Source organism: Chlamydotis macqueenii, chromosome 3 (assembly GCF_036417535.1).
Source record: "Chlamydotis macqueenii isolate bChlMac1 chromosome 3, bChlMac1.mat, whole genome shotgun sequence".
Lineage (NCBI taxonomy): Eukaryota > Metazoa > Chordata > Aves > Otidiformes > Otididae > Chlamydotis > Chlamydotis macqueenii.
The window spans coordinates 64462-90764 of record NC_141558.1 but is presented as its reverse complement, the minus strand read 5'-3'; the positions used below and the strand labels follow the sequence as shown (position 1 = coordinate 90764).

Genomic DNA, 26303 nt, shown 5'->3' with positions numbered 1-26303 from the left:
TACCCTGCGTGGATTACCTGGTCTGTCTGAGTCAGTTACCTGGAGTGGATTATCGGTTGTGGGTCATCCCAGGTGAGTTGTGTCCGCTGTGGATTATTCCAAGCGGACCCCCGGTGTAGGTCATCCCCACACGTCCCCTCATGCACCTTTCTACCCACACCCCCCTCGTCCATCCCCATCCATCCCTACCTCGTGTCCGTCCCTCCTGCCCCCTCTGTGTCTCTGCACCCTCCCAAATGCTTTCCACTGAAATGTTCCCGTGTGATTGGTCCCCCCCCGTGCCCCCTGCCCTCCTGTCTCATGCCCTCACTCCCCCCTCCACCCCTGCTCTGCCTCCCCGTATTTGACCCTGCCCCCCGTAACCCCTCTGCCTGCAGACCCTGGGGTGATGCCTGCCCCCCACCACCCCCAAACTGAAACCTCCCACCTGCTTTCCTGCACCTCACTCCATCTCAGTTGTTTTAATTGATAATTTGCAATTGTTTTCAGTTTTATCACTTCTCTTTCTGGGCGTTTATTGTTCTCTCTTTTCCTCACAAGGGGTATTGGTGGTGGTTTGTTTCTTCTTAATTGTTAAACTGTTTTCATCTCAACCCACGAGTTTCCTCATTTTCACCCTTCTCATTCTCTCCCCCTCCCACGGGGACGCTTTTTGGTACAGAGGCCACAAATGTCACTGCCCAGGCTGCGCAGGGGGAAAGGGGCAGCCGTGCCCCGGTAAGGGGTGACCGGCGCGAACGGGAGGGAGGAACCGGCCGTGGCTCGTCCGGCTGAACACCCAGGACCGGAGCGGTACAGGGCTGCTGCCGCCTGGTGACCGAAAGCGGGTACTGCAGCTCGGAGTCGCGCATACACAGTGCCCACACGGCACCGAGCTCGCTGCTGCCGCCTGGTGACCGAAAGCGGGTACTGCAGCTTGGAGTCGCGCATACAGAGTGCCCACACGGCACTGAGCTCGCTGCTGCCGCCTGGTGACCGAAAGTGGGTACTGCAGCTCGGAGTCGCGCATACACAGTGTCCACACATCGCCGAGCTCGCTGCTGCCGCCTGGTGACCAAAAGCGGGAACTGCAGCTCGGGAGTCTCGCATGCGCAGTGCTCTGCCATTCTCCGGGCAGGCAGATGCCCGAACAGGCATGCTCGGGAGCCGAGCCCCTGCCGCGCACGCGTGTTGCTCTGCCATTCTCCTGGTAAGGCACAGATGCTCTACAGTGCATGCGTGGGTGATGCACACCGACCGCACATGCCCGGTTAAAAGCCCGGGGCCGCGCCTGCACAGGTGTTACCATCTAGCTGCACATGCGCATTGCTCTGCCCTTCTCCTGGCAGCTTAAGCCACCCGAATGCGCATGCTCGCGTGCCGGGCCCTGGCCGCGCATGCGCATTGCTCTGCCCTTCTCCTAGCAGCTTCAGCTGCCCGACTGCGCATGCCCGGGTGCCGGGCCCCGGCCACGCATGCGCATTGCCCTGCCCTTCTCCTGGCAACTTCCGCTAGCCGAGTGCGCATGCTCGGGTGCCCGGCCCCAGCCACACATGCGCATTGCTGTGCCCTTTTGCTGGCAGCTTCAGCCCCCCTACTGCGCATGCTCACGTGCCGGGCCCCGGTTGCGCATGCGCATTGCTCTGCCCTTCTGCTGGCAGGCACTGTCTTCGGCCTGCGCATGCGCGCATGCAGGTCCACTCTCGTGCATGCGCAGATGGCAGCCTTCCTCGCGCATGCGCTGTGCCCAGGAGCAGCATGGCGGTGTGCGGCCGACGGGTCCCGGCAGCGGTGACGGGTGAGTACCGAGGGCACCCGTGAGGTGAGCGAGCCCCTTTCGTGGCTGCAGCGCTGTCTCCTGCCCGCCCGGGGAGCCTCAAACCACCCGCTCGGAGCCGAGCCGGGCGAGGGCAGCCCCGGGGAGTGACCCGAGAGCAGAGAGAAGGGAAGAGGGGCAGGAGGGGGCCCCCCCTCCCGGGCGGAGACGCCGGGCACCTCCCCAGCTCACCAGAGCCCCCCCCGAGCCTCCCCCGGCCCCGTGCAGCTGCCCGCCGCTCCGGCGCGTCCCCTGAAGCCTGTCCCGTAGCACCGGGCCACGCCCTGCCCTGAAGGCTGCGAGGGGGGACCTCAGTGTATCTGGAGAATCCCCTGCGGCAGCAGGCGCTCCGGCCAGGGGCCGCGTGCGGTAATAACGGTCGCTGCTTCTTCTTTCCCTCTCCCAGAGGCGGTGTCGAGGCCGTGGCTGTCCGTTCCTCCCTTGGGAATGCTGTTGACTGCACTCGCCTCAGGCTTGTGTGGGCTGTCTCTGCCCGGCCTCGTTCTCCTGGCGGTGCGGGAGCGAAAATGAACGGATGGAGCGCTTACTGCCTGTGGAGAGGAGCTGCTGCAGCTGAAGCTGGAGAGGCCACAGAAAGGTAAAGAAGAAGAAACCAAAGGCCAGCCAGCCAGCAGCTGCCTCCCGCTGCAGGCGAGAGAGAGCCTAGCCTGCCTCTCCGGGTGAGGAAGGATCCCTCTTTGTACTCTTCAGCAGGCCAGACCGCCAGTGCGCACTGCACAGTCTGTATGTGGAACCTGAAGCACGGTACGGCCACATAGTGCGTGAGCGAGCGTGGCTACGTGTCTAGGAAGCTTTTTGTCTAAGAGCTGTAAGACACCCACGTATTCTCTTAGGGGGAGGACAGCCAAGTGGTCGGAGTTACAGAAGAGGAGAGAAGCAGAAAGCAGCATCTGACCTGTCAGATTCTCGCAGCAGTGCCGGGAGTGAGAGCTGTGGTGAGTCCCCGGCCCCTGGGGCTCTGCCTCCTCTCTTGTGTGTCCGTGTCCTTCCCTGCTGCTCCCGTGACCACTACCTTTCCCAAGCTGCTGTGATTTGTTGTTGTTGTTATTGTTTCCTTCTGCCTCTCCTCTCTATTCTTGTATACTCTTCCCCCTTTCTCTCTCACTTTAAATCTCTTGTTCTACCGCTTCCTTTTGTTTTGTATCCCTGCACTTTTGTTCTGCTCCCTCTCCTTCCTGATGGGCTCCAGCTGGGGATGGAGGTGGGGCAGCCCCAGGTGGGGCCAGTGAGGCTGAGGGTGGGGCTGGCCCTGGCCCTGCCGTATGAGGGGCCTCCAGCTGTAAAGGGGGCTGCCTGGGCATGGCTGCTGGAGGGGACTGAGGAGTGAATCACAGGCAGGTGCCTCCAGCAAGGAGTGGTTGGTCCATCTGAGCCCTCCCTGACAGAGCAGACACCAGGACGCAGTGCCAGGAGCTCCGTGCCTCTGTCGGCCACGTGTGCGAGCCACCACGTTCTGCTACATTTGTCATTCAGCCCTGTCCAGAACGTAGCTCTGGTAGAAGTTAGATAGCATGCATGGTCTTGCTAGAAATGAAGCCTTGTTTTCTTGTAGGAAGCTAAAGCAGGTGGTTTTTGATAATGTTATTGCATGTAATGACATACTTTCCTAGTTAGCTTGGTATGACACCTATTTTTTTCTACCTAGACTCCAGGAAAAGTAAGTTGAGCTTTGTGTCTCTCAGCATCTGAAGCACCACGAGCGGCAGTTGCAGCATTGGACTTCTTGGGAATAAGTGGAGCCGGTGAGCAGAGCACTGCGGCGCTTTTGAGGAGGAGAGTGCCACAGAAGAGACTGGTGGTAAGTGGTGTGATGTTGAAGGGCAGTGCTGTTTGGTAGGTTTTATTTTTGGTGGGTGGTTTTTTTTTGTGTTTTTTTTTGTTTGTTTTTTTCAGGGGAGGAGCTGGGCGAGGAAGTGCCATCTTAGTTAGCATGGGGTTGTTCTTTTGAGGATGGAATCTGATTTCTGGCCGTTTGAGAGCTAAGTTGAGGGACCACAGCCGAGGAGGGAACAAGGTTGAAAACTGCAGGGAGGGTGTAGTAAATTGATGGGAGGACGAGGGCTCCCTGGGAACAGTCTCTCTCGGGAAGGTGAAGGGGGAGACGTTAATGGTCAGTGTACGCTGGGCAAGAGTGTTGCAGCCTGGGGCGGTCTGCCTTTTATGCAGTCTCTAGGCTGGATAATGTTTGTGGGCCTGTAGAGGCGCTGGCAAGGGCCGGCGAGGAGCAGCACGAGCTTTCAGTGCTGGCACTTTTGGTGTGGCAGCAATCATCCGACGTTCGTTATTTTGAGGCCTTTTTTCCTGTGGGTGGCCGTGTGGAGTTGACAGTGAAAGCGGGAGCACTGGCGTCCAGGAAATCCCAGAGCCCTCCTCTGCTCGGAGGCAGTTCACGAGGACAGAAGTGTTGCTGTGCTCCTTAACAAACAAATATTCAACTTGGCACATAGAGGGTGAGGAGATCTCGGCTGTACTTAGGGTTGAGAAAATGTATGTAGGCATCTGTGTCTGTCCCCTGCCTGTATGTAGGACAGTGGTTCGAGTGAAACTAAAGCTGCCAATGAGTCAAAAAAAGGCCCAGGTGTCTGAAAAATGCAAAAGCTTTAAAGGCCGGTATCAACAGCTGTACCCAAGGTGCTGCAAAATACTCTGTCCTTCATGTGGTTTTAGTCCTGAGAAACCTCGCCTGAAAAGGAAGAGTTAGATTCCTGCCTAGCTTTAAACTAAGGGGTTTTTCCCTCTCTCTGCTGAATGTCTGCTGCCAGCGTTTCACCGTGGTCGCCCTTTCCTTGGCCATGGAAGTACGAGATGGATGGAAAGGAGCCGTAGCGGTCTGCAAGGACGAGGTATGTCTATGATGCGTGACTGCATTTTTCCTAAGGGACTTGCCGCATGGATTTTAGAGTGAATGTTAAGAATGTGGCGATTTTCCTTCTGTAGTCTTTTAACTAAATATTCAGACACAGGAAAAATCAAATGAGGTGTGGTCTGGAGCATGGTCTGGCCATGGAAAAGTAATTTGTATATTCTGGACAAGGAGAAAAAAAAAAAGCCACTCAATTTGGGGAAAGTTGGTGTGACCCAGTGGGAGACGGAGGGGTTCTCGCTGGGGATTACGCAGTGTGGGTCCATTGTCCGGTGTGGGTCATCTCGTGCAGGTTATGCTGGGTGAGTTACGTGCTGTGGATTGTCCTGCGTGGACTCCCTGCTATAGGTCATCCTTATGCACCTTTCTTCCTACACATACCCCTTGTCCTTGCGTGTCCGTCTCTCCCTCGTATCCGTCCCCACTGTCCCGCTCTGTGTTTCTCAGCCCTCCTGACGCGTGGATCAAACTCTACAACTCGGAGAGAGTTATAAAGCAGGCATGTTTATTTGGCACCGGGTGTGTGGGGGATTGCTGCTCCAAAAGCACGCACACTGACAGCACATTTTACCAAAAATGTATCCGGTGCAGGTACACACATTCCTAGGATTGCACAATACAGACATACATGTGCATAAGCGAGGCGGGGTTATTAAAAAACCACTTGCGTTAGCATTTCAGATCTGTCTCTGGCGGTCATTTACTTCTTCAGGGGTCTGATCTTCCTCTAGATGAACTTCAGTCATTCACCCATGCTCTCCTTTCACTTGGTGATTTCAGCAGTTTCTTAACGACTTCTGACCAACGTTGCAGCTCCTGTTATCATGTCCTTTGCTTGACATATTAGTCCTTGAGGAATACCAGTTTCTTGACAAGTACCAGTCCCTGATAAGCTTAAGTGAGTTTCAAGGCAAAGAGGATTGTTAGGCATTGTCTAGCAGACAGTTAGTCTCCTAAATCAAGCAGTATGCAGACAGTCAGTCTTCTAAATCAAGCAACATTTAGCAGACCGTTAATTCCCTGTATCACTTCCAAATGCTTTTCACTAAAACATCCCCCCCCCACGTGTGAGGTTTTACTCCCTTGTGAGTTTTTTTCCCCTGTGTTTTGCCCGTTGCGTGCCCTGCACTCTTGTTTTGTGTCCCTGTTCGACGCCCCCCTTTTTGGCGCTGCCTCCCCATGACCCCTCTGTCTCGGGATCCTTGGGGCGCTGCCTGTGTTCCCCAACTTGCCCAGTGCCCCCACCCCCAACTTTTATGGAGATTGTTTCCATTCTAAAATGAAAACACTCTAAATGCTTTCATTTGAAACTTACAAGTGTGTTCATTTGTATCAGTTGCATGTCTTGGGTTTTCTTTTGCTGTATTTTTTTTTTTTTTTGTTCCGCTTTTCCTTACTAGTGGTGGTTGTTTTTTTCCTTAATATTAAACTGTTTTTATCTCAAGACCCAAGAGCTGTCACGTTGACCGTTCTGAGTCTCTCCCCATCCCACAGGGTCAGGGGCAGTGAGCGAGCACAGTTGCTGGCTGGGGTTAAACCGCGGCACAAGGTCAGTTGCAAGCCCTGCCTGGCTGATGCTTTAGGCTGTCGATGTCATTCCTAGTGTCTTGACAGTTTGTCTTTGTTCTTTGTCGTTGCTTTTTAGTGCCTTTTCCTCTGCTGTTTTGGGCAGCAGTGGTTGTGGAGCCGCTCCAGGTAGCCACTCTCTCAAGGGCAAGGGGGTGGCAAAGCCGCAAGCTGGTGCGCAGTCCGGTCGGACGAAGGCAGCCACCTGTCACTGTGGATCGGTATTCCGGAAGACGTAACTGAAGGCCGTCTGACCGGCAGCTGCCTCCCGCTGCGTGCAAGAGACAGCCTGCTTCTCTGGGTGAGGAAGATCCGGTTTTGAAGGCGGCAGCAGGCTAGATCGCCAAAGAGTGCCGCAGGGTCTGTACACATAATTTAAAAAGGGGGCACGGTCAAGTACTGGGTGAGCGAGGCTACGTTTCTAGGGAGCTTTGTCTCATAAGAGCTGTAACGCATCCCTCTCTTTTCTTAGGTTGGGGACAGTCAAGCAACTGGAGTGACAGAAGAGGAAGGGAAGAGCAGAGAAAGAAGGGTCTGAACTGGCAAACCCTCCCTGGAGCGCCGAGAGCTGCGGTGAGTCCCGGGCCCTCGGGGCCCCTTCTCCCCTCCTCTCCATCTCAGGGCCTCCTTGGCCCTCCCCCAGCTGCCTCTCTTTCCCTTTTTCTTTCTCATGCTGCTGTGATTTTCCTGGCTTTCCTGTGTCTCTCTTCTTGTTCTATTTTTTTTTTTGTTTTCTCAGTCTTTCTCTTTCCCCTTCTCTCTCTTCTTGTACAGTACCCTTTCTTTTTCTATCTGGGCTCTTGTTCTCCCCTCTCCTCTTCCTTTTTTCCACCCTCTGGCTCTGTCCTGCAGCCCATCGCTGTTTTTTCCTTGTATTTCCCTTTGTGCCGTTCTGCATCCTTCTCTTTTTTTCTTTGCAGTTTCTCTGGTCTGTTTTCTGGCGTTTGTTTCCTCCCTGTGCCTGTACGTGCTGCTCTGAGTCCCTGCCTTCCTGTCTCTCTCCTCCCTTCCCTTTCTTGCTTTATCCCTTTGTCTTGCTTGGTGTTGCTGTTTTTCTTCCATTCTGGCTCTCACTCCATCCTGTTCATCATCTCTTGCTGTCTCTGGGCCTTCATGCTGTTCCCTGGCCCTTTTAAAGTTCATATGCCGTTGTAGCTCTTTCAAGATCTATCTCTATCTCTCCAACCCCTGTGGATCTCACAAGTGCATGCTCTCTCTCTTTCAATGTTTTTTTTTTTCTGTCTGTCTGTCTTGCTCCCTGTCTTGTCGTTTCTTGCTATATCCCTTTGTCCCGATCCTTGCTCATATTCATGTTCTTCTCTGTCCTGCTGTCTATCCAAGGTTTTTTTCCCATGCCCATCTCCATCTGGCTGCTGCCATTTTTTTTCTCTGCCTTCTCCCTTGTCCCTCTTTCTGTCTCTTTTCCTTGGTCAGTGTTTCCCCCCCGCCATTTTGTCCCGATCTCACTCCTATTCCTATTTATTTTCCTCTTTTTGTCCTTTTCCTCTGCTTCCTTCCACTTTATTGTCTGTTTGTTTCTTTCTCTGTCCCATTTGCTCTCCTGTCTTTTCTAACTGTGCTCCCCTGTACAGCTGGGTGTCTCTTCTTTCATAGAATCATAGAATCATAGAATAGTTAGAGTTGGAAGGGACCTTCAACGGTCATCTAGTCCAACCCCCCTGCAAGAAGCAGGGACATCCCTGACTAGATCAGGTTGCTCAGAGCCTCATCCAGCCTGGCCTTGAACGATTCCAGAGATGGGGCATCCACCACCTCTCTGGGCAACCTGTTCCAGTGCTCTACAACTCTCATTGTAAAAGATTTTTTTCTCATATCTAATCTAAACCTACCTCCTTCTAATTTAAACCCATTACCCCTTGTTCTAACACAACAGGCCCTACTGAACAGCTTCTCCCCATCTTTCCTGTAGGCCCCCTTGAGGTATTGGAAGACCGCTATCAGGTCTCCCCGGAGCCTCCTCTTCTCCAGGCTGAACAGCCCCAACTCTCTCAGCCTGGCCTCATAGGAGAGGTGCTCCAGCCCTCTGATCATCTTTGTGGCCCTCCTCTGGACCCTTTCCAACTGGTCCATGTCTTTCTTGTGTTGGGGACTCCAGAACTGGACGCAGTACTCCAGGTGGGGTCTCACCAGGGCAGAGTAGAGGGGCAGAATCACCTCCCTCGACCTGCTGGCCACGCTCCTCTTGATGCAGCCCAGGATGCGGTTGGCCTTCTGGGCCGCAAGGGCGCATTGCCCACTCATGTTGAGCCTCTCGTCTACCAACACTCCCAGGTCTTTCTCCTCAGGGCTGCTCTCGATCCAATCCCCGCCCAGCCTGTATTTGTGCTTGGGATTGCCACGACCCAGATGCAGGACCTTGCACTTGGCCTGGTTGAACTTCATGAGGTTGGCACGGGCCCACCTCTCCAGCCTGTCCAGGTCCCTCTGGATGGCATCCCTCCCTTCCAGCGAGTCGACGGCACCACACAGCTTGGTGTCATCGGCGAACTTGCTGAGGGTGCACTCTATCCCACTGTCCATGTCGCCGACAAAGATGTTGAACAGGGCCGGGCCCAACACGGACCCCTGAGGGATGCCACTGGTGACCGGTCTCCACTTGGACATTGAGCCGTTGACCACCACTCTCTGAGTGCGGCCATCCAGCCAACTCCTTATCCACCGAGTGGTCCATCCATCGAACCCATGCCTCTCTAGTTTAGAGAAAAGGATGTCGTGCGGGACAGTGTCAAATGCCTTGCACAAGTCCAGGTAGATGATATCTGTTGCCCGTCCCTTGTCCACCGATGCTGTTACCCCGTCATAAAAGGCTACCAAATTGGTCAGGCACGATCTGCCCTTCGTGAAGCCATGTTGGCTGTCACCAACCACCTCCTTGCTCTCCATGTGCCTTAGCATGGTTTCCAGGAGAATCTGCTCCATGACCTTGCCAGGCACAGAGGTGAGGCTGACCGGCCTGTAGTTGCCCGGGTCTTCCTTGTTCCCCTTTTTAAAAATGGGGGTTATGTTCCCTCTCTTCCAGTCATCGGGGACCTCACCAGACCGCCACGACTTCTCAAATATGATGGCCAGTGGCTTGGCAACTTAATCCGCCAGTTCCCTCAGGACGCGCGGATGGATCTCATCAGGCCCCATGGACTTGTGCACCTTCAAGTTCCTTCTTTCCTTTCTCTTTCCCTCACTATTTTTTTTCTTTTCTGGTATCTCTCTCCCACTGCCTATCACAGTTGATTTTTCCTCCAGAGCTGTCCTGCTCTCTGTCCTTTTATTCTCTCTGTCATTCTGTGCTGCTCCCCATGGTTGTTTTCTAATTTCTCCATCTCGGTCCTGCAGGCCATTGCTTGTATTCATGTTCTTCTCTGTCCTCCTGACAATCTAAGGTTGATGGTTTTTTCCCATCTCCATCCTGCTGCTGCTGTTTCTTTTCTCTGCCATCTCCCTGTCCCTCTTTCTGTCTCTTTTCCTCGGTCAGTTTTTTTTTCCCCCTTTTTTGTCCAGATCTCACTCCTATTTTTTCCTGGTTTTGTCCTGTTGCCCTGCTTCCTCCCACTTTATTTTCTGTTTTTCTCTCTGTGTCCCGTTTGCTCTCCTGTCTTTTCTAACTGCATTCCCCTGTTCAGCTGGATGTCTCTTCTTTCCTTTCTTTTTCCCTCACTGTCTTTTTTATTTCTTGGTCTTTCTCTCTCAGTGCTCATGACAGTTGATTTTTCCTCCAGAGCTGTCCTGCTCTCTGTTCCTTTATTTTCTCTCTGTCATTCTGTGCTGCTCCCCGTGGTTGTTTTTTAATTTCGCCGTCTCGGTCCTGCAGGCCATCGCTATTTTGTTTTGCTTCCATTCCCGTGCCCTGCTTTCTGTCTTTGTTTCTCTTTGCCTTTGTTCAGCCTCCCAGCATTTTTTCCTTTCCCATTCCATCTCCCTGTCCTGCTCCCTATCCCTCTTGCTGTCCCAAATCTGGGTTTGTTTACCCAGTGCACAGTACGCCAGGCTTACGCACAGAGCAGAGGTATTTACTTCTGTAATTTCTGCACAGCGATGGGTGCTAGGGGCTAAATCCACAAAGCTAGCCCACCTGCTTGTAATGCTCAGTTTAAATTCTACATTCTCTGTCTTGCAGCTGCACGCTATTTGATTGTTTCCCCTCCATCTCTCTCTGCCTGCGGCTCCCTATCTGTCTTGTAAGCCGTCACTGTTATTTTTTTGTTTCTCCATGTCACTCTGTCTAGCTTCCCAGTCCCCGTTTTTTAATTCTTCCCTCTTCCCTGTAGGCCGGTCCTGTTCCTATTATTTCACATTGTGTTCTGCCTGGTCCTCTGTCCGTATTTATCCATTGCTCCCTCTCTGCCCTGTGGCCTGTCGCACTTGCCCATTTAATTTCTGCCTCTCTCTCTGTCCAGCTCCCAGTCTCTGGTTTTCCGTTTCCTCCCTCTGTGCCCTCTAGCCTGTCGCTTTTCTCCTTTATCCAGCTTGCCGTCTCTGGCTCCCCGATGCACCTGATTTTCAATTCCGCCCCTGTTCTTTCTGTATGCATCGCTATACTGTTTGTTCTCCAGCTCTCTCTTTTTTTCAGGCTCCTTGTCCCTATTTCTTAATTCTTCCCTCTCTGCCCTCTAAGCGTGCAGCTGTATGGTTTGTTTTGTGTTGTCCCCTTGCTGTCACCTCTTCTGTCCAACCTTTGATGTCCTGGCGTCCTGTCCCTGTTGTTTCACTGTTGTTTCATTCCTCCCTCTCTGCCCTGTTCTTGTTATGGCTTTAGCTTTCTCCATCTCTCTTGGTTTGGCTTCCTGCACCTAGTTGTCTTTACCTCCCTGTCGTACTGCCCAGCTCAGGTTTTTCCTGCATCTCCATCCTGCTCCCCATCCTTCTTTGCTGGACTCTGTCCCGCTCCCTCTCCCTCTTTCTGCTGCCTCTCTTCTTCTCTCCACTGCTTCTTTGCCCACCTCTGTCAGGCTCCCTGTCCTTCTCTGTCCCCATCCTTCTCTCGCTATCCTGTTTCCTGCCTCGTGCTTTCTCGCTACGCCCCTCTGTCTTGCAAGCTGCCTCTCTTCTCTTCTCTTGTAGTGTCCCGTGCCCTGCTCTTTGTTTTTAGCAGCCTCCAAGTCTGCCCGACAGCCCGGCGCTCCAGGACACAGCTGACCCACCGTACGTTCCCTGCCGAACCAACGAGCGTGGCTCCTGGAATGACTTAGCAGTCGTTCCAGGGACGCGGAGAGGGGATCGGGGGCTGCAAGCTCCAGAGCAGACTCGCTGCTCGGACTTATGTGCGTGACTGAATAAACACTCGCTGTCTCCTTTGGCTTCATGGCTGCGTTTCTGCTCCCTGTGCCCGGGGCCAGGGGCTGTGAAGAGCCCAGGGGAGGAGGTGATGCAGTGTGGGGGTCAGGCGATGGCCCCCAGTTCCTGCCGGGCTCCAGTTGTGGGCCGGGGCTGGAGGAGCCCCAGGTGCGGGCAGTGAGGGTGATGGAGACGGCCCCTCCCTGTAAAGGGGTGGGTGCTGCTGGAGGGGCTGGTGCTGCCCTGCCCCGGGTGGCCGTGGAGGGGCCAGTGCGAGCCACGGGGGGAGTGGAGCGGTCGCCGAGCGCCGCCGGGCTGCGGCTGCGCCTGCAGCGATGGAGAAGGTGAGCGGGGGCCAGGCGATGGACCGGCGGGTCTCGGAAAAAGCCACGAGGAGCGCAGTGGCCGGGCTGGCGCGGTCTGTGTGCGGGTACAGCAAGTGGTGGGGGCGCGGCCGTGCTGCGGCGTGCTGGAGTCAGCGGTGGAGGCTGCCAGCATCCGCGCTGGGGGTTGCGAGGCTATGCTGGGGCGCTCGGTGCAGGGGTAGGTGTGCCCGCAGGAAAGGCTGCTTTTTGTGGCATGCTGGGAACTGTAGTCCTGGGGTACAGGGCTTGCGGTTGGCCGTTATGGCTTCGCAGAGCATGCCGGGAGCTGAAGTCCTGAGGCACGAGGGTCTGGTCCGCCATGATGGCTCCGCGGAGCATCCTGGGAGGTGTAGTCTTTCCACACCCAGAGCCGAGCACCCATCCTGTGTTTGCCAGTGCGTGCAGGTAGGTTTAGTTTTTGCTGCCACGCCGCCGCATTGCGCTCGGGCTTATGTGGAGCATGTGCTACTCCTGCGGCCCCGGTGTAGTTTTGTTCTCGTTTTCCTGTGGTTTCTGTGCGCTTCAAGCCGACTGAACAGAGACACTCTGGGGTGCTTCACGTGCGGGGTTTGGCACTCGCCCGTGCTCAGTGCTGCCGCCTGGCGAAGCAAACCCGGTACTGCAGGTCCAAGGCACACAGGTGCCGCCGCGCTCGTTGCTGCCTCCCGGTAACGAAACGCCGCTGCCGCCCCACGGGCACACTGCTGGCGGGCGCTCGGCGTGCAAAGCACAGAACTGGTGTGCCAGTCCTGCACAGGGACAGAGAAGCTCCTCCGCCAGGGACAGAGCAGCCAGCAGGGCGGTGTGCGGGGGGCGCTGCCCGGGGGCGGGTGGGGGCCAGGAGCAGCAGTGAGGTGAGGGAGCCCCTTTGGCCGGTGCGGGGCTGTCTCCTGCCCGCCGGCCGCCTGGGGCTGGCGGGAGGGGAAGCTTCGAAGCGCCCACCACGGCAGGGTCCCGGTCTGCTGGAGCCGGGTGAGGGCAGCCCCGGGGAGTTACCCGAGAGCTGAGAGAAGGGAAGAGGGAAAGGAGGCGGACCCCACTGCAGTCACAGATGCCAGGTGCTTCCCCCAACACAGCACAGCTCCACCTGAGGTGCCCTGAGCGCCGCTGGTCCTGTGCAGCTGCCCCCAGCTCCAGCGCCTCCCCTGAATCCTGTCCTGTAGCCCTGGGCTGCTCACCAGCCCTGTCCTGAAGTCTCTAAGTTGGCCATCAAATGCGTTGGATTCTCTCTTAGCGCAGGTGCTGTTAGCAGCAGTCTGTGGAAAGAGAGGCATCTCCAGATGCTCTTGCAGAAGGAGAGGCTTTGGGCACTGTCAATCTGTGGTTGTAATGCTTGCTGCTGATTCATTTGCTCTCCCAGAGGACATGCTTCCTCCTTTGAGAATGCTGTTGACTGCGGTCACCCAAGGCTTGTGTGGTTTGTCTCTGCCCAGTATCACTGTCTTTGCGGCACTTCATGAAGACGGACGGGCGGAACGCTTGTTAGCTCTGGATAGGAGCTGCTGAAGCTGGCGAGGCCAGAGAAGGGTAAAAAAGAAGAAACCAAAGGCTACCTGGCCGGCAGCTGCCTCTCCGTGTGATGAAGCATTTGTCTCTGTAGCGTGCAGCAGCCTAGACCCGCAGCGTGCAGCGCAGGGTCTGTACGTGTAACGCAAAGCATGGAACGGATGTGTAGTGCGTGAGCGAGCAAGGCCACGTGTCTAGGACATCTTGTCTCTGAAGAGCTGTGAGATACCCTCTTTTAGGTGGCAGACAGCCAAGTGACTGGAGTTCAAGGAAAGGAAGAGAGAAGGAGAAAGAAGCGTCTGAATTGGCTGACAGCGAGAGGTGCGGGGAGTTTCAGGCCCTCGGGGCCCCAAATCCGCTTTTCTGCATCCTGCGCCCTTTCTGTCCCTCCCCTTGCCCCCTCTGTTTCTCACACTGCTGCGCTTTTGTTTGTTTGTTTCCCTGTATTGCTTCTCTTGTCTCTGTTTCTCTGTCCTGTTCTGTCTCCCTTTCTCTTCTTCTACTACTGCTTTTTCTCTTTCTTTCTTTGTGGTTTTGCAGTTCTCCCTCTTTCCTGTGGTGTGTGGTGTGTTCCCCATTTCTCTGGTGTGTTCCCTGGCTTTGTTTTCTTCTCTGTGCCTGTATGTGCTGGCCTGTGTCCCTGCCCTCCTATCTATCTTTTTAATGTCTTCTCTTTCTCACTCCATCCCTTTGTCTTGCTCACTGTCACTGCTTTTTTTCATTATATATCTGCCTGTCCCTGCGTTCATTCCTCTTTGTTTCTTACTTGCCGCGATCGTTTGTATCACTCCTTGTCCTTATTATTTATTGCTTCACCTCTCTGTCCTTGTTTTTCCTTGCGGTCCATGTATTTTGGTCTTGTTCGCTCACTGTCTCAGTGTCCCGCTCACTGTCTGTCTCTTTCTTCCAGTATCCTGTTGTCTGGTTCCCTCTGCCTCATCTGTTTCCTATATTGCTCTCTCCTTTCTCCTGTCTTTCTTTGCCCCCCTGCCCTGCACATTTTTTTTCCTGTTTCTTCTTTCATCTCTCTGCCTTGGTCCTGCAACTCTCCTCCTCTCTCTGTCCCTCTAATCTTTCTTTCTCCCTCTCTGCCCTATTTCCTTTTTCTTTTTATCATATGCTGTCTTTCATCCTCCCTCTGACTTTTTGTTTGTGTATCTCCATATCTCCTGTGCTGTCATTCCTTGCTGTGTCCTGTTTTGTAGCTTAATGTCCCGTTATCCCCCTCTGCACTACTCCCTGGCTTGTTTTCTCACCTTGCAGTCCACGCTTGTGTTTTCTTTCTCCCTCTCTTTGTTCTGATCTGTGCGTGTCTCTTTTTTTCTGTCCACTTTTCTGGCTTGTTATCTGGTTTTTCCCCTCCATTCTTCCCTTACTTCTCTCATGCAATTTCTCTTGATCTGTTTGTTTTGCTCTCTCCTTTTTTTAATCTCTCTTTTTGTCCATCCTGGTTGCTGATCCTGTTTTTCTTCTGCCGTGTCCCAGCAGGGCTTCTCATCTCTTTTTTACTGACTTATCCATCCCACGGTTATTTTCCCTGTACCTTAGTTTATCTGCTCTTCAGTCCTTCTCCTTTGTTTTATTTGTCTCTTTCTCTTCCTGTGTCCTGTCCCTCAGGGGTGTGTATTGGTTTTCTGTATATTCTCCTCTGGTAAGGACTACCAAATTGTCGCAGGGGAAGGGTGAGGATACAGGCACAGAGCCTCAAAGTGGGCTCCCAGGATTTATACGCAGTCACAAGTAAATGCTCGGTATCTCTTTCGCACTCGTGGCTGTGTTTGCAGTCCTTTGTGCTTGGTGAGCAGCTGTCAGAGCGTCCACGGAAGCAGGTTACACAGCAGGCGTCAGGGGCACGGCTGTAGCTGCGGGCTGGGGCCCGAGGAGCGATGGGGGGGCTGGAGAGGCTGCTGGCGATGGCCCGGTGTACACTGCGGGGCTGCAGCCTCAGGACATGGTCTGCTTGGGGCATGTCTTCCTGAGAGCGTCAGGATGGTTTCAATCTACCGGTGCAACAGGCTGACAGCGAGTCGGAGTCGACACTGTCGGGGCAGCTTCTAGTGATTTCCTGAGAGCTGGTGGAGAGGAAAGGGGAAGACAGGTGGGATAGGGCTGCCTCCACCCCTCCGATTACCCGGAGACGTTCCAGCCCCTGGCAAAGGCGTTGGGTGCCTCGCTGACTCGGCAAAACTCCTTCAGCCACGCTCACCCCGTGCAGCTGCACCTAGCTCCAGCCTCTCCCCTGAAGTCTGTTCTGTAGCTACAGAATGGCTCTAAACTCTGTTTTAACAGCACCACCGGCCTCAACGCTCTCTAAACACGTGATATTCTCCCTAAATGCAGGTGCCATTAGCATGAGTTGAGGGGAGGAGCAGCGTCTCTGGCAGCTCTTGCAGAAGGAGGTGTTCCTGCCTGAGGAGAGCTACAGTCATCGCTGTGGGTAACGGTTGTTTTTTCCCTCTCCCAGAGGCAGCACTAAGGACTGGGGTGTCGGTTCCTGTCCAGGGATGTTGTCGACTGCATCTAGCTCAGGTTTGCAGGGGCGCGTTTGTCCTCGTCGTCGCAGCGGCACGGGCGAAAAGGCAGGACCACGGCCGGACGCTTACCGGCTGCGGAGGGGAGCTGCCGCAGCTGAAGCCGGAGAGGCCAGAGAATGGTAAAGCAGCTGAAGAATAAAATAAAGAAGGTCCTGACAGTAGCTGCCTCCTGCTGCAGATATGAGACAATCCCCCTCTCCGGGAGAGGATGGATCGCTCTTAGCGTAGTGTTCAGCAACTCCGCTCACCGAAGTGCGTGGCAGGGTACGTGCATGTGAGGCTCTGAATCTTGGACACCTTGTGTTGTAAGCACTGTAAGATGCCAGTCTGTTTTCTTAGCTGTATGACAGTCAAGTGATCAGAAGTATAGAGGAAGAAGGCGGGGGAGAGAGAGACGGACAAAGAGAGGGTCGAACCGTCAAAATCTCGCAGCAGCACCTGCTCTCAGCGCTGCGGCGAGTCCTGTCTGCCTGGGGTCGTGTCATATCTGTTCAGCATCACTGCCCGCACCCTCTCTTTTTCTCGCCACTGTTTTTTTTTGTTTTTTGTTTTTTTTTTTTTGCTTCCCTGCCTCTCTCCCGCTCCAATTCTCCAAGTCCACCTCTTTCTGTTGTTCTACTCTCTGTTGTTTTTTTTTTCTGTTTGCACTTGTGTCCTGTTACCTGTCCCTCTTTTTTTATCCTCTGGTTTGGCCCTATAGCCCAACACTGTTTTTGTCTTTCTCCATCTCTGTCTGTGTTCTTATCCCAAATTGTTAAATTTCTCCCCATCTGCACTTTAGCACTTTACAATTACCACCCCACCACCTTTATCTGTTTGGCTCCACGTCCCTGGTTTTTTCCTTCTTCTGTCTCTGACCTGTATTGTAGAGAGACTTCTTCCAAGTCCCTAGCTTTCAATTTTTTCCCACTCTGTCCCATAGCCCACTCTTGTGGTTTTTTTTCATTTTGTCTGGATTTGGCTCTCTGACTCTATTTTTAAATCTGTCTCTTCCTGTTTAGATCACTGAGGTGGTTTTTTTTTTTTTATTTCTCAGTTTCTCTCTGTCCACCTCTCTGTCTGTTTTTTTTTTTTTTTTTTTCAATTCTTCCCCCTGTGTCCTGGGACCAATTGATATTCTTTGGTTTTGTTCATCTCTGTCCCTCTGGTTCCCTGCCACTCCCTCCTGTATGGCCTGTAGTCCATTGATACTGTTTTTCCATCTGGGCCTCTCCCTCTGGCTCCCTTGCCCTATTTCTCAAGCCCACGTCTCTGTCCTGGGGCTGATCGCTGTCGTATTGGGGTTACGTGGCAAGGTTATGTTAGCTGTGGCGGCAGGGCCGGGCAGGGGCTGCAGGGATGGGTTCTGTGAGAAGACACTGGGAGCTGCCTCCGTGCTGGACACAGCCACTTCTAGTTCCAGGACCGCTTTGCTGCCGGTCAAAGCCGAGACCGTCAGCAACACCGGTAGCACCTCTGCGATGAATGTTTTAGAGCAGGTAAAAAATGCTGCGTGCAAGCTGTGATAGAGAAAATGCGAACCAGCCCTGCAGATGCCAAGGTCAGTGAAAAAGGGGGTTGGGCGGGGAGCACTCCAGATGCCAGAGCAGAGGTTTCCCTGCAGCCTGTGGTGATGACCACGCTCAGGCAGGCTGTCGTCCGGCAGCGCGTGGAGCACCCCGCAGCAGAGCAGGAGGATGTGCCTGAAGGAAGGCATGACCGTGCAGAGAGACTGCGCCGGAGGCGTCTCCTGGCAGAATCCGCGACTCCGTGGAGAAGAGCCTAGGCTGCAGCAATAAAAAAAGTTTGAGGACAAAGTAGCGACCGAGACTACATGCGATGAACTGACTGCACCTCTCATCCCGTGTCACCCTGTGTTGCTCAGGGCTATGACGTACAGCAGTAAGCAGTGAAGGTGAGACCAGGAAAAGGGAGAGGGGGTGGGGGAAAGCTGTTCTTTTTAGATTTGGTCTTATTTCTGTTGATTCTACTCTGACTTTGATTGACAATAAATTTAATGGGTTTCCCCAAGTTGAGTCTGTTTACGCCTGTGATGGTCATTGGTGAGCGATCTCTCTGTCTGTATGTCCACCTACAAGGTTTTTGTTGTATTTTGTCATCCTGTCTTGCTGAGGAGCGGGAGCTATCGAGCAGCTCTGAGGGCACACGGCAGCCATCCAATATTAAGTCACTGCAGTTTCCTCCCATCGGGCTCCCGGTCTGTCTTCTTGTAATCGTTGGCTATGTTTCTTGCACCCGACCACTTCTGTAATTTTCTTTCTATCTCTCCAACCCTATCTTTTTAATTCTTGCCTAAGTTGCTTCAACTCAGTAGGTATGTACATTTTTTTGCCACCTTATCCTGTTTCTCTGACCTAATTCTAATTCTTTGATCGTGTTTCTCGTACCCTGTCCCTTTTCAGATTTTCTTCCTATGTCTCCCTCTGATCAGCTCCTCTACTTTTTAAGTCTTGAGTATGCTACCTGTATCCTGGTGATTTCAAAATTTTCTTGGTATGTCTGCCACTCTCCATCTCCCTGTCTGTAATTCTTAATTCTTGCCTCTGTTTTGTGCCCTGATACTTTTTAGACTTTCTGTTTCTTTGTCACTAATTTGTTAGTTCCTGGTTGCCTATGTTTGTTGTAGGTGGTTGCTGCTTCTCAAAATTTCCTTACTGCATCCACCTCTATCTCTCTGTTTCTAGTTTTGATTTTTGCCAATGTTCCCGCCCCCCCTTTATAATTTTCACCGTTCCTTGTCTTGTCTTTATCTTGGTGTTCTGGTGGTTCCTTCTGCATTCCTTCTGCCCTCTGTCTCTTATTTACTGCCCTATCCCCGTCTTTCTGTGTATTCACATAATGTCTTAGCTCTCCTCTCTGTGTGCACTTCTCTGGCTCCACATCTCTCGTTCGCAGCATCCTGTTTTCCAGTTCCCCATCCCCCGCCTTTTCTCTATGTCCTTCCTCCTGCTTTTGTCTTTCCTCTTTCTCCCTGTGTCCTGCTGCATTTTTGGATGGAGCCTTGTAGCTAACTCACTGCTGGGATTTTTTTAATGTGCATTCATGAATAGACTTTTCCTGCCTCCTCTGTGCCCCTGGATGTGTTTGCAGCCCCTGAGGGCACAGCTTTTGGCTGAAGACAGTTGCAGGGGAGGGGGTGATGGGCTGCGGGGCTTTGGGAAGGGCCCCTGCTCCTGATGGGCTCCAGCTGGGGCTGGAGGTGGGGCAGTCCCAGGTGGGGCCAGTGAGGCTGGTCCTGCAGTGTGAAGGGGCTCCAGCTATAAAGGGGATAGAGAGGGCAGGAGTGCTTGAGGGAGCTGATGAAGGGGGACCAGCTGAGGAGTGAGTCCAAGAGGGTTCCAGAGGCAGGTGCCTCCCAGCCGTCCTTTTCAGAGCACACACCACCATGCTGTGTTGGGAGCTCAGGAGCTCTGTCCACCATGCGCGTGAGCCACCACGTATCGGGGCAGCCTCACAGATGAGGAGCATCGAGGTGTCCACTGTGTGCTGCCGAACAGCTGAGGGTAGGGCAGGTGGCACAGTGCAGGACCAAGCAGCAGAGAAGAAGAGTCATGGCGGTGAGGGTCTCCTGCCAGCACCAGGAGCTGCGGTCAGTTGCTCGTCCTGTTCTCTGCATTCGGGTTCGGGTTTGCTACCCTTCTGCAATTATCTCCCTGCCTCCTATCCTCTGTCTCCTCCTCTGTCCATCCACATATCTGTATGGCTCCCAAAAACATGTTGTCATTTTGCCCACTCTGCCCCATACTGTCTAGTCTTTAAATTTTTTTCTTATGTTTCTCTCTAATTGGAGCTCTGTCCCTAGTTTAGTTTTCCCACATTTCATTGTACCGCAATAATTAAAAAAAAAATTTTTCTATGTATTTCCCGTCTGGACGCCATTTCTTAGTACATTCCCTTGCTCTTCAGTACATAAATTTCACAAACATAATATCTTTTTCTCCTTCTATTTCACTCTCTTTTCATATTTTTTTATATATTCTTGCTCCTTGATTTATCCCCTTAGTTTTCAATTTTTATTTATATATACGTGTACCTCTGACAAGCCCCTTGGTCTTATTTTTTCATTGTTCCTTCTGGGAATTGTACTCTGTTTTCTAAATTTTGCCTTTACAGCTCCACTCATCTCGTGTTCTCTGCCTGTGTTTTTTGTCTCTTTGTGCCTGTCTTCTACCTTTTAAATTACGTTTCGGTGATTTCATCTATTTCGTTTACAACCTCTATTTGGTTCTTCCTCTGTTCCTCATCCCTTTGCATGGTAAATTTTATTTCTACTTTTCCGTTTCAGTTTGCCATCAGCGTTTATCGATTTTATTTCATTTTCTTCATCCCTGTCGCTTTTGACAGTTTCTTTTTACTTTTATTTTAATTTGCTCTCCTTACATTTTTCATTTTTTCCTGTTGTAATTAGTGCCTTTACTTTCGAAATTTTCATTCTACTACTGTTTTAGGTAGTTGTGTTTTTTAAAAGTTTTCTCTATATCGTTCTAATCTCTGACCATTTCAATTTTCTGCTTTTGTCTCTGTCCTTATTTTGTCATCTCTTAATTAGCTCTTGCATGTAGTTTGCGTCACTGCTTTTGAATTTTTGCTATGTCTCTACTAGTTTATCGTCCCTAGTTTGAAATTTTAACATGTATTTCCCTGATCTGCCTCACTTTTAAAAGCTTCTTTATACGTCGTCTTTTTTTTCACCACTCGATGTGTTTACGCTAATTATTTCTTCTCTTGTCTTTGCATCCTTGCTTTTTACATTTCTCTACATCTCTGGCTTAGTTTGTGGTCACGTCTCTTCTTTTTCTTTGCTTTTATTTCCCTCCTCCGCTCGCTTTTGAAATGTTTATTCTGTGGCTGCATTTTTCCTTCCACGTCTTTGTTTTTTGGTATTTCTCCTCTTTCGTTACTGTTGTCGCCCTTGAGATTTTCTTTCTACGTCTCCGTTTTAGTTTGATGTAACTGTTTATTTTTTTTGTGTTTATTTCCCTACTCCCTGTATTTTAAGAAAAATTACACGTTTATCTGTCTTGTTTGCTGTCTTTATATTTTGGCTTTAAATCATTTCTCACCGTTCCTTAGTGGCCCAACTTCTTCATTTTTCCTAATACATCTGTTTTAGGTAGCTGTCTGTAATTTTTTTTTTTTAAAGTTTTCGTCTTATTTTCTCTAACACACACCACTTTTCTGTGCCTACTTTTCTTCCGCCTGCTGTCTTTTAAAATTCTATTTATTTCCTTAGCATTCTCGGTTTTTAAACTTCCTTGCTAAGTGTCTTTTAACTTGCTGTCCCTATAATTTTAGCTTCCATTTTATTTCCCTATTCCCCATTGCTTTTTCAGCATTCCTTCAATGTCTACTTTTATGCCCTTTGCAGTTTTGACAGAAGAATTTCTTGTTGTTCCACAGAACCCTCACTTTGAAAATTCTGTTTCTACACTTTCTTGTTCTTTTTTTTTTTTTTTTTTTTGTTCGCCTGCACTGTATTTTCATTTTTTTCCTTATTTCCTCAATCTTCAATTGCCTTTGAAATGTTCTCTTGACTTCTGTCTGGTTTCTCCCTCTTTTTATTTTATTTTATTTTATTTTTTTAATTATGTCCTGAGTATCTCTAGTGCCCTTGCTTTTACAATGTTGTAGGTCTCTTAGGTGGACTGTGCTATTTGGGAATTTTTCACCCAATTTCATTATTCACCTTGGGTTTTAAACTTTTCTGTCTAATTCTATCCCGATTGCTATCTTTAATTTGTTCTTTTGATCCTGAATCATTTCTCATCCTCCCTCAGGGCCATCGCCTTTTAGTTTCTTTGTAGTTCTCCATTTTAATTGTGTGTCAGAAATGCGCTTTATTTTTCTTGTTGTTGTTATTTCCTGATAACCATTTGTCTTTTTTTACATACATTTCTTGTGGTCGGTCCCCTTATTTTTTTAGTTGTAATGTGTCCTTACTTAGCAGCTTTGTTTTTTAGTTATTCTTTATACGTTTCTATTTGTTTCTTGGGCATTTTTTTTTTATTTCCTATATTTGCGGTTACTCTCCTTAGCTGTTCTCACTCATCTATTCTCTTTATTCTTTTACGGTGCTGTAATTTTTTTCTTTCTCAGTCTCCATTTTAGTTTACCCATGCTATTTTTTTTCTTCATTTCCCGAATCCCTGTTGCTTTTAAAAAGCTGAGTCTCCTTTTTATCATTTTTGGTCTTCATGTTTCTGCATTTTTGTTCTAATTATTTCTTTTTCCTTACTGCTATCACCTTTAAGAATTTACATCTGTCTGCATTTTAGTCGGATGTTGCTATTACTTTAGTGCTTTTGCTTTTCAAGTTTTCTAATTTGACCTTGTCAGCTAGCGTAATCATTAATTATTTTTTCTTTATTTTCCATAGAGCCATTGCGCTTTACATTGTTTTTCTTGCTGTCGCTACCTGCTTTCTCCTTATAACCTTAATCTTATTTGCATCTACATTTTTCTTTGTACTTGTATTCTGTTTGCTCTTTAAAAAAAAAATAAATTCTTGTCTGTATTCATGCCTTTGATTTTAAAACTTTCTTTCTAGGTCCTTGTTATAGTTTGTCATTCCTGGTTTTTAAATGTTTCTCCATTTCCCCAATACCCATCACCAAGTCTTCTGTTTTTATCCGCTTCCCTGAATCTATTTGCCTGTTTTCTCTTTTATTTATTTGGTGCCTTTCCTCAGCGCCCTTGCTTTGTTCTATTTTATATGTCCCTTTTAGCTCACTGGCGCTTCTTTTTCATTTTCCCCCACTTGTTTCTATAGTCCTATTTTGTTTTAAAACATTCCATTTCTGTGTCTCTTTTATTCCCTTTCCTCTCTTTTCTTTTAATCGTGTCTTGTCCTTTCTTACCGCCCTTGCTTTTTCATTTTTATGTCTAAGTCTTTGTCTTTGGTTGTTACCTTGAACAAAAGGTGAAAGGTAGAAGATTGCAATGTGCCTTTTGCGGTGGACGCATTGTGCTTGATTTGTGCTCAACTGAAACACTTTTAAAACTAACACTTTTAAAACTAACTTTTCTTTGTCACTAATTTGCTAGTTCCTGGTTGCCTATGTTTGTTGTAGGTTGTTGCTTCTCAAAATTTCCTTACTACATCCACCTCTATCTATCTCTTTGTTTCTAGTTTTGATTTTTTTGCAAATGATATTCCCCCTCTCCTCACTTCATAATTTTCACCGTTCCTTGTCTTGTCTTCATCTTGGTGTTCTGGTGGTTCCTTCTGCATTTCTCTCCTGCCCTCTGTCTCTTATTTACTGCCCTATTCCCCGTCTTTCTCTGTATTCACGCAATGTCTTAGCTCTCCTCTCTATACACACTTCTCTGGCTCCACATCTCTCGTTCGCAGCATCCTGTTTTCCAGTTCCCCATCCCCCGCCTTTTCTCTATGTCCTTCCTCCTGCTTTTGTCTTTCCTCTTTCTCCCTGTGTCCTGCTGCATTTTTGGATGGAGCCTTGTAGCTAACTCACTGCTGGGATTTTTTTAATGTGCATTCATGAATAGACTTTTCCTGCCTCCTCTGTGCCCCTGGATGTGTTTGCAGCCCCTGAGGGCACAGCTTTTGGCTGAAGACAGTTGCAGGGGAGGGGGTGATGGGCTGCGGGGCTTTGGGAAGGGCCCCTGCTCCTGATGGGCTCCAGCTGGGGCTGGAGGTGGGGCAGTCCCAGGTGGGGCCAGTGAGGCTGGTCCTGCAGTGTGAAGGGGCTCCAGCTATAAAGGGGATAGAGAGGGCAGGAGTGCTTGAGGGAGCTGATGAAGGGGGACCAGCTGAGGAGTGAGTCCAAGAGGGTTCCAGAGGCAGGTGCCTCCCAGCCGTCCTTTTCAGAGCACACACCACCATGCTGTGTTGGGAGCTCAGGAGCTCTGTCCACCATGCGCGTGAGCCACCACGTATCGGGGCAGCCTCACAGATGAGGAGCATCGAGGTGTCCACTGTGTGCTGCCGAACAGCTGAGGGTCGGGCAGGAGACACCGGACAGGACCAAGCGTCAGAGAAGGAGAGAGGAGTCATGGCGGTGAGGGTCTCCTGCCAGCACCAGGAGCTGCGGTCAGTTGCTTGTCCTGTTCTCTGCATTCGGGTTCGGGTTTGCTACCCTTCTGCAATTGTCTCCCATCCTCTTTTCCTCTGTCTCCTCCTCTGTCCATCCACATACCTGTATGGCTCCCAAAAACATGTTGTCATTTTGCCCACTCTGCCCTGTACTGTGTAGTCCTAAATTTTTTCCTTATGTTTCTCTCTAACTCGCTCTCTCTCCCTGTTTTAGTTTGCCCACTTTTTATTGCACATCATTAATTTAAAAAATATATTTTTATGTATCATCTCCCTCCTTGACTCAATTTCTTATTACATTCCCCTGCTCTAGCAGTCCATCAATTTCACAAACTTAATATCTCTTCCTCCTTCTATTTCACTGTCTTTTCATGTTTTTTATACATTCTTGCTTTTATTTATCCCGTTAGTTTTCAATTTTTATTTATATATATGTATACCTCTGACCAGCTCCTTGGTCTTATTTTCTCATTGTTCCTTCTGGGAATTGTACTTTGTTGTTTTCTAAATTTTGCCTTTACAGCTCCACTCATCTCGTGTTCTCTGCCTGTGTTTTTCATTTCTTTGTGCCTGTCTTCTATGTTTTAAATTCCGCTGTGGTGATTTAATCTGTGTAGTTTACAAGCCCTCTTTGGTTCTTCCTCTGTTCCTCATCCCTTTGCATGGCAAATTTTATTTCTACTTTTCCGTTTCAGTTTGCCATTAGTATTTCTCTGTTGCTTTTGACATTTTCTTTTTACTTTTATTTGCTGTCCTTACATTTTTCATTTTTTCCTGTTGTAATAAGTGCCTTTACTTTCTACATTTTCTTTCTACTGCTGTTTTAGGTACTTGTGTTGTTTAAAAGTTCTCTCTATGCTGCTCTCATCTCTAACCATTTCAATTTTCTACTTTTATCTCTGTCCTTATTTTGTCATCTGTTAATTAGCTATTGTATTTTGTTTGCCTCACTGCCTTTGACATGTTTGCTATGTTTCTGTTAGTTTATTGTCCTTAGTTTGAAAGATTAACGTGTATTTCCCTAATATGCCTCACTCTTAAAAGCTTCTTTATACGTCTTCTTTTTTTCCCAACTCGATGTGTTTCCTCCAAGTTCTTCTTCTGTTTTCTTAGCATCCTCGCTTTTTACATTTTTCTACATCTCCGGTTAGGTTTGCTGTCACGTGTTGTCTTTTTTTTTTCCCATTTATTTCCCTCCTCCCCTCGTTTTTGAAATGTTTATTCTGTGGCTGCATTTTTCCTTCCACGTCTTTGTTTTTTGGTATTTCTCCTCTTTCGTTTCTGTTGGCGCCCTTGAGATTTTCTTTCTACGTCCCTGTTTTAGTTTGATGTAAGTCTGTTTATTTTTTTCGTGCTAATCTCCCTACTCCCTGTAATTGAAAAGATTTTGGACATTTATCTTGCTTGCTGTCTTTATTTCTTGGTTTTTAAATTATTTCTCACGTTTTCTCAGTGCCCCGACTTCTTCAGTTTTCTTAATACATCTGTTTTAGGTAGCTGTCTGTATTTTTTTTTTTTTTTTTTTTTAGTTTTTGTCTTATTTTCTCTAACACTCGCCACGTTTCTGCGCCTACTTTTCTTCCGTCTGCTGTCTTTCAAGAAACTCTTTATTTCCTTAGCATTCTCGGTTTTTAAACTTTCTTGCTAAGTCTCTTTTAGCTTGCTGTCCCTATAATTTTAGCTTTCATTTCATTTCCCATTTCCCCACTGCTTTTTCAGGAGTCATTCAGTGCCTACTTTTATGTCCTTTGCAGTTTTGACATAATTTCTTGCTGTTCCACAGAATCCTCACTTTGAAAATTCCCTTTCTACATTTTTATTTTTGTTGGACAACACTGTGTTTTTTTCTTTTTTTTTTTTTCATTTTTTCCTTATTTCCTTAGTCTTCAATTGCTTTTGAAATGTTCTCTTGACTTCTGTCTGGTTTCTGCCTTTACTTTGCTATCTATATTTTTTTTTTAATTATGTCCTGCCTATCTGTAGTGCCCTCGCTTTCAAAGTTTTGTAGGTCTCTTAGGTGGACTGTGCTATTTGGGAATTTGTAACCCAATTTCTTTATTCCCCGTTGGTTATAATCTGTCTAATTCTATCCCAATTGCTATCTTTAACTTGCTCTCTTGATCCTGAATCATGTCTCATCCTCCCTCCGCGCCATCGCTTTTTAACGCCACCTTTGTAGTTCTCCATTTTAGTTGCGTGTCAGAAATGCCTTTTTTGTTGTGGTTGTTGTTGTTTCCTGATAACCATTTGCCCTTTTTATATACTTTTCTTGTGGTTGGTCCCCTTATTTTTTAGTTGTTATATGTCCTTA

General features: G+C 49.6%; 1 protein-coding gene across 12 annotated transcripts; it reads left to right on the top strand.

Moving 5' to 3' along the window:
- Positions 1-1702: 1702 nt before the first annotated feature.
- On the top strand, positions 1703-11556 carry LOC147601097 (uncharacterized). Of its 12 annotated transcripts, none has more exons than XM_086745205.1 (9): positions 1709-1777; positions 2202-2560; positions 2650-2751; positions 3499-3558; positions 4579-4659; positions 6174-6228; positions 6325-6546; positions 6718-6818; positions 11350-11556. In XM_086745205.1, the coding sequence occupies exons 2-7, from the start codon at positions 2542-2544 to the stop codon at positions 6482-6484; spliced, it is 477 nt and encodes a 158-aa protein (XP_086601331.1). In that variant the 5' UTR covers positions 1709-1777; positions 2202-2541; the 3' UTR covers positions 6485-6546; positions 6718-6818; positions 11350-11556. The 12 variants fall into 12 exon arrangements, 6 of the variants coding, with proteins under 6 accessions (XP_086601327.1, XP_086601331.1, XP_086601330.1 ...); XM_086745204.1 differs by having other exon boundaries at positions 6325-6605; XM_086745202.1 differs by lacking the exon at positions 11350-11556 and adding an exon at positions 10378-10936 and having other exon boundaries at positions 6325-6605.
- The last annotated feature ends 14747 nt before the right edge of the window (positions 11557-26303 follow it).

Excerpts from the sequence above, each read along its gene's own strand:
- LOC147601097 (XM_086745205.1), top strand. Across the intron at positions 3,559-4,578 it reads CTTGGGAATAAGTGGAGCCG|CGTTTCACCGTGGTCGCCCT; the intron begins GTGAGCAGAGCA and ends GTCTGCTGCCAG. Across the intron at positions 6,229-6,324 it reads GGGTTAAACCGCGGCACAAG|TGCCTTTTCCTCTGCTGTTT; the intron begins GTCAGTTGCAAG and ends GTTGCTTTTTAG.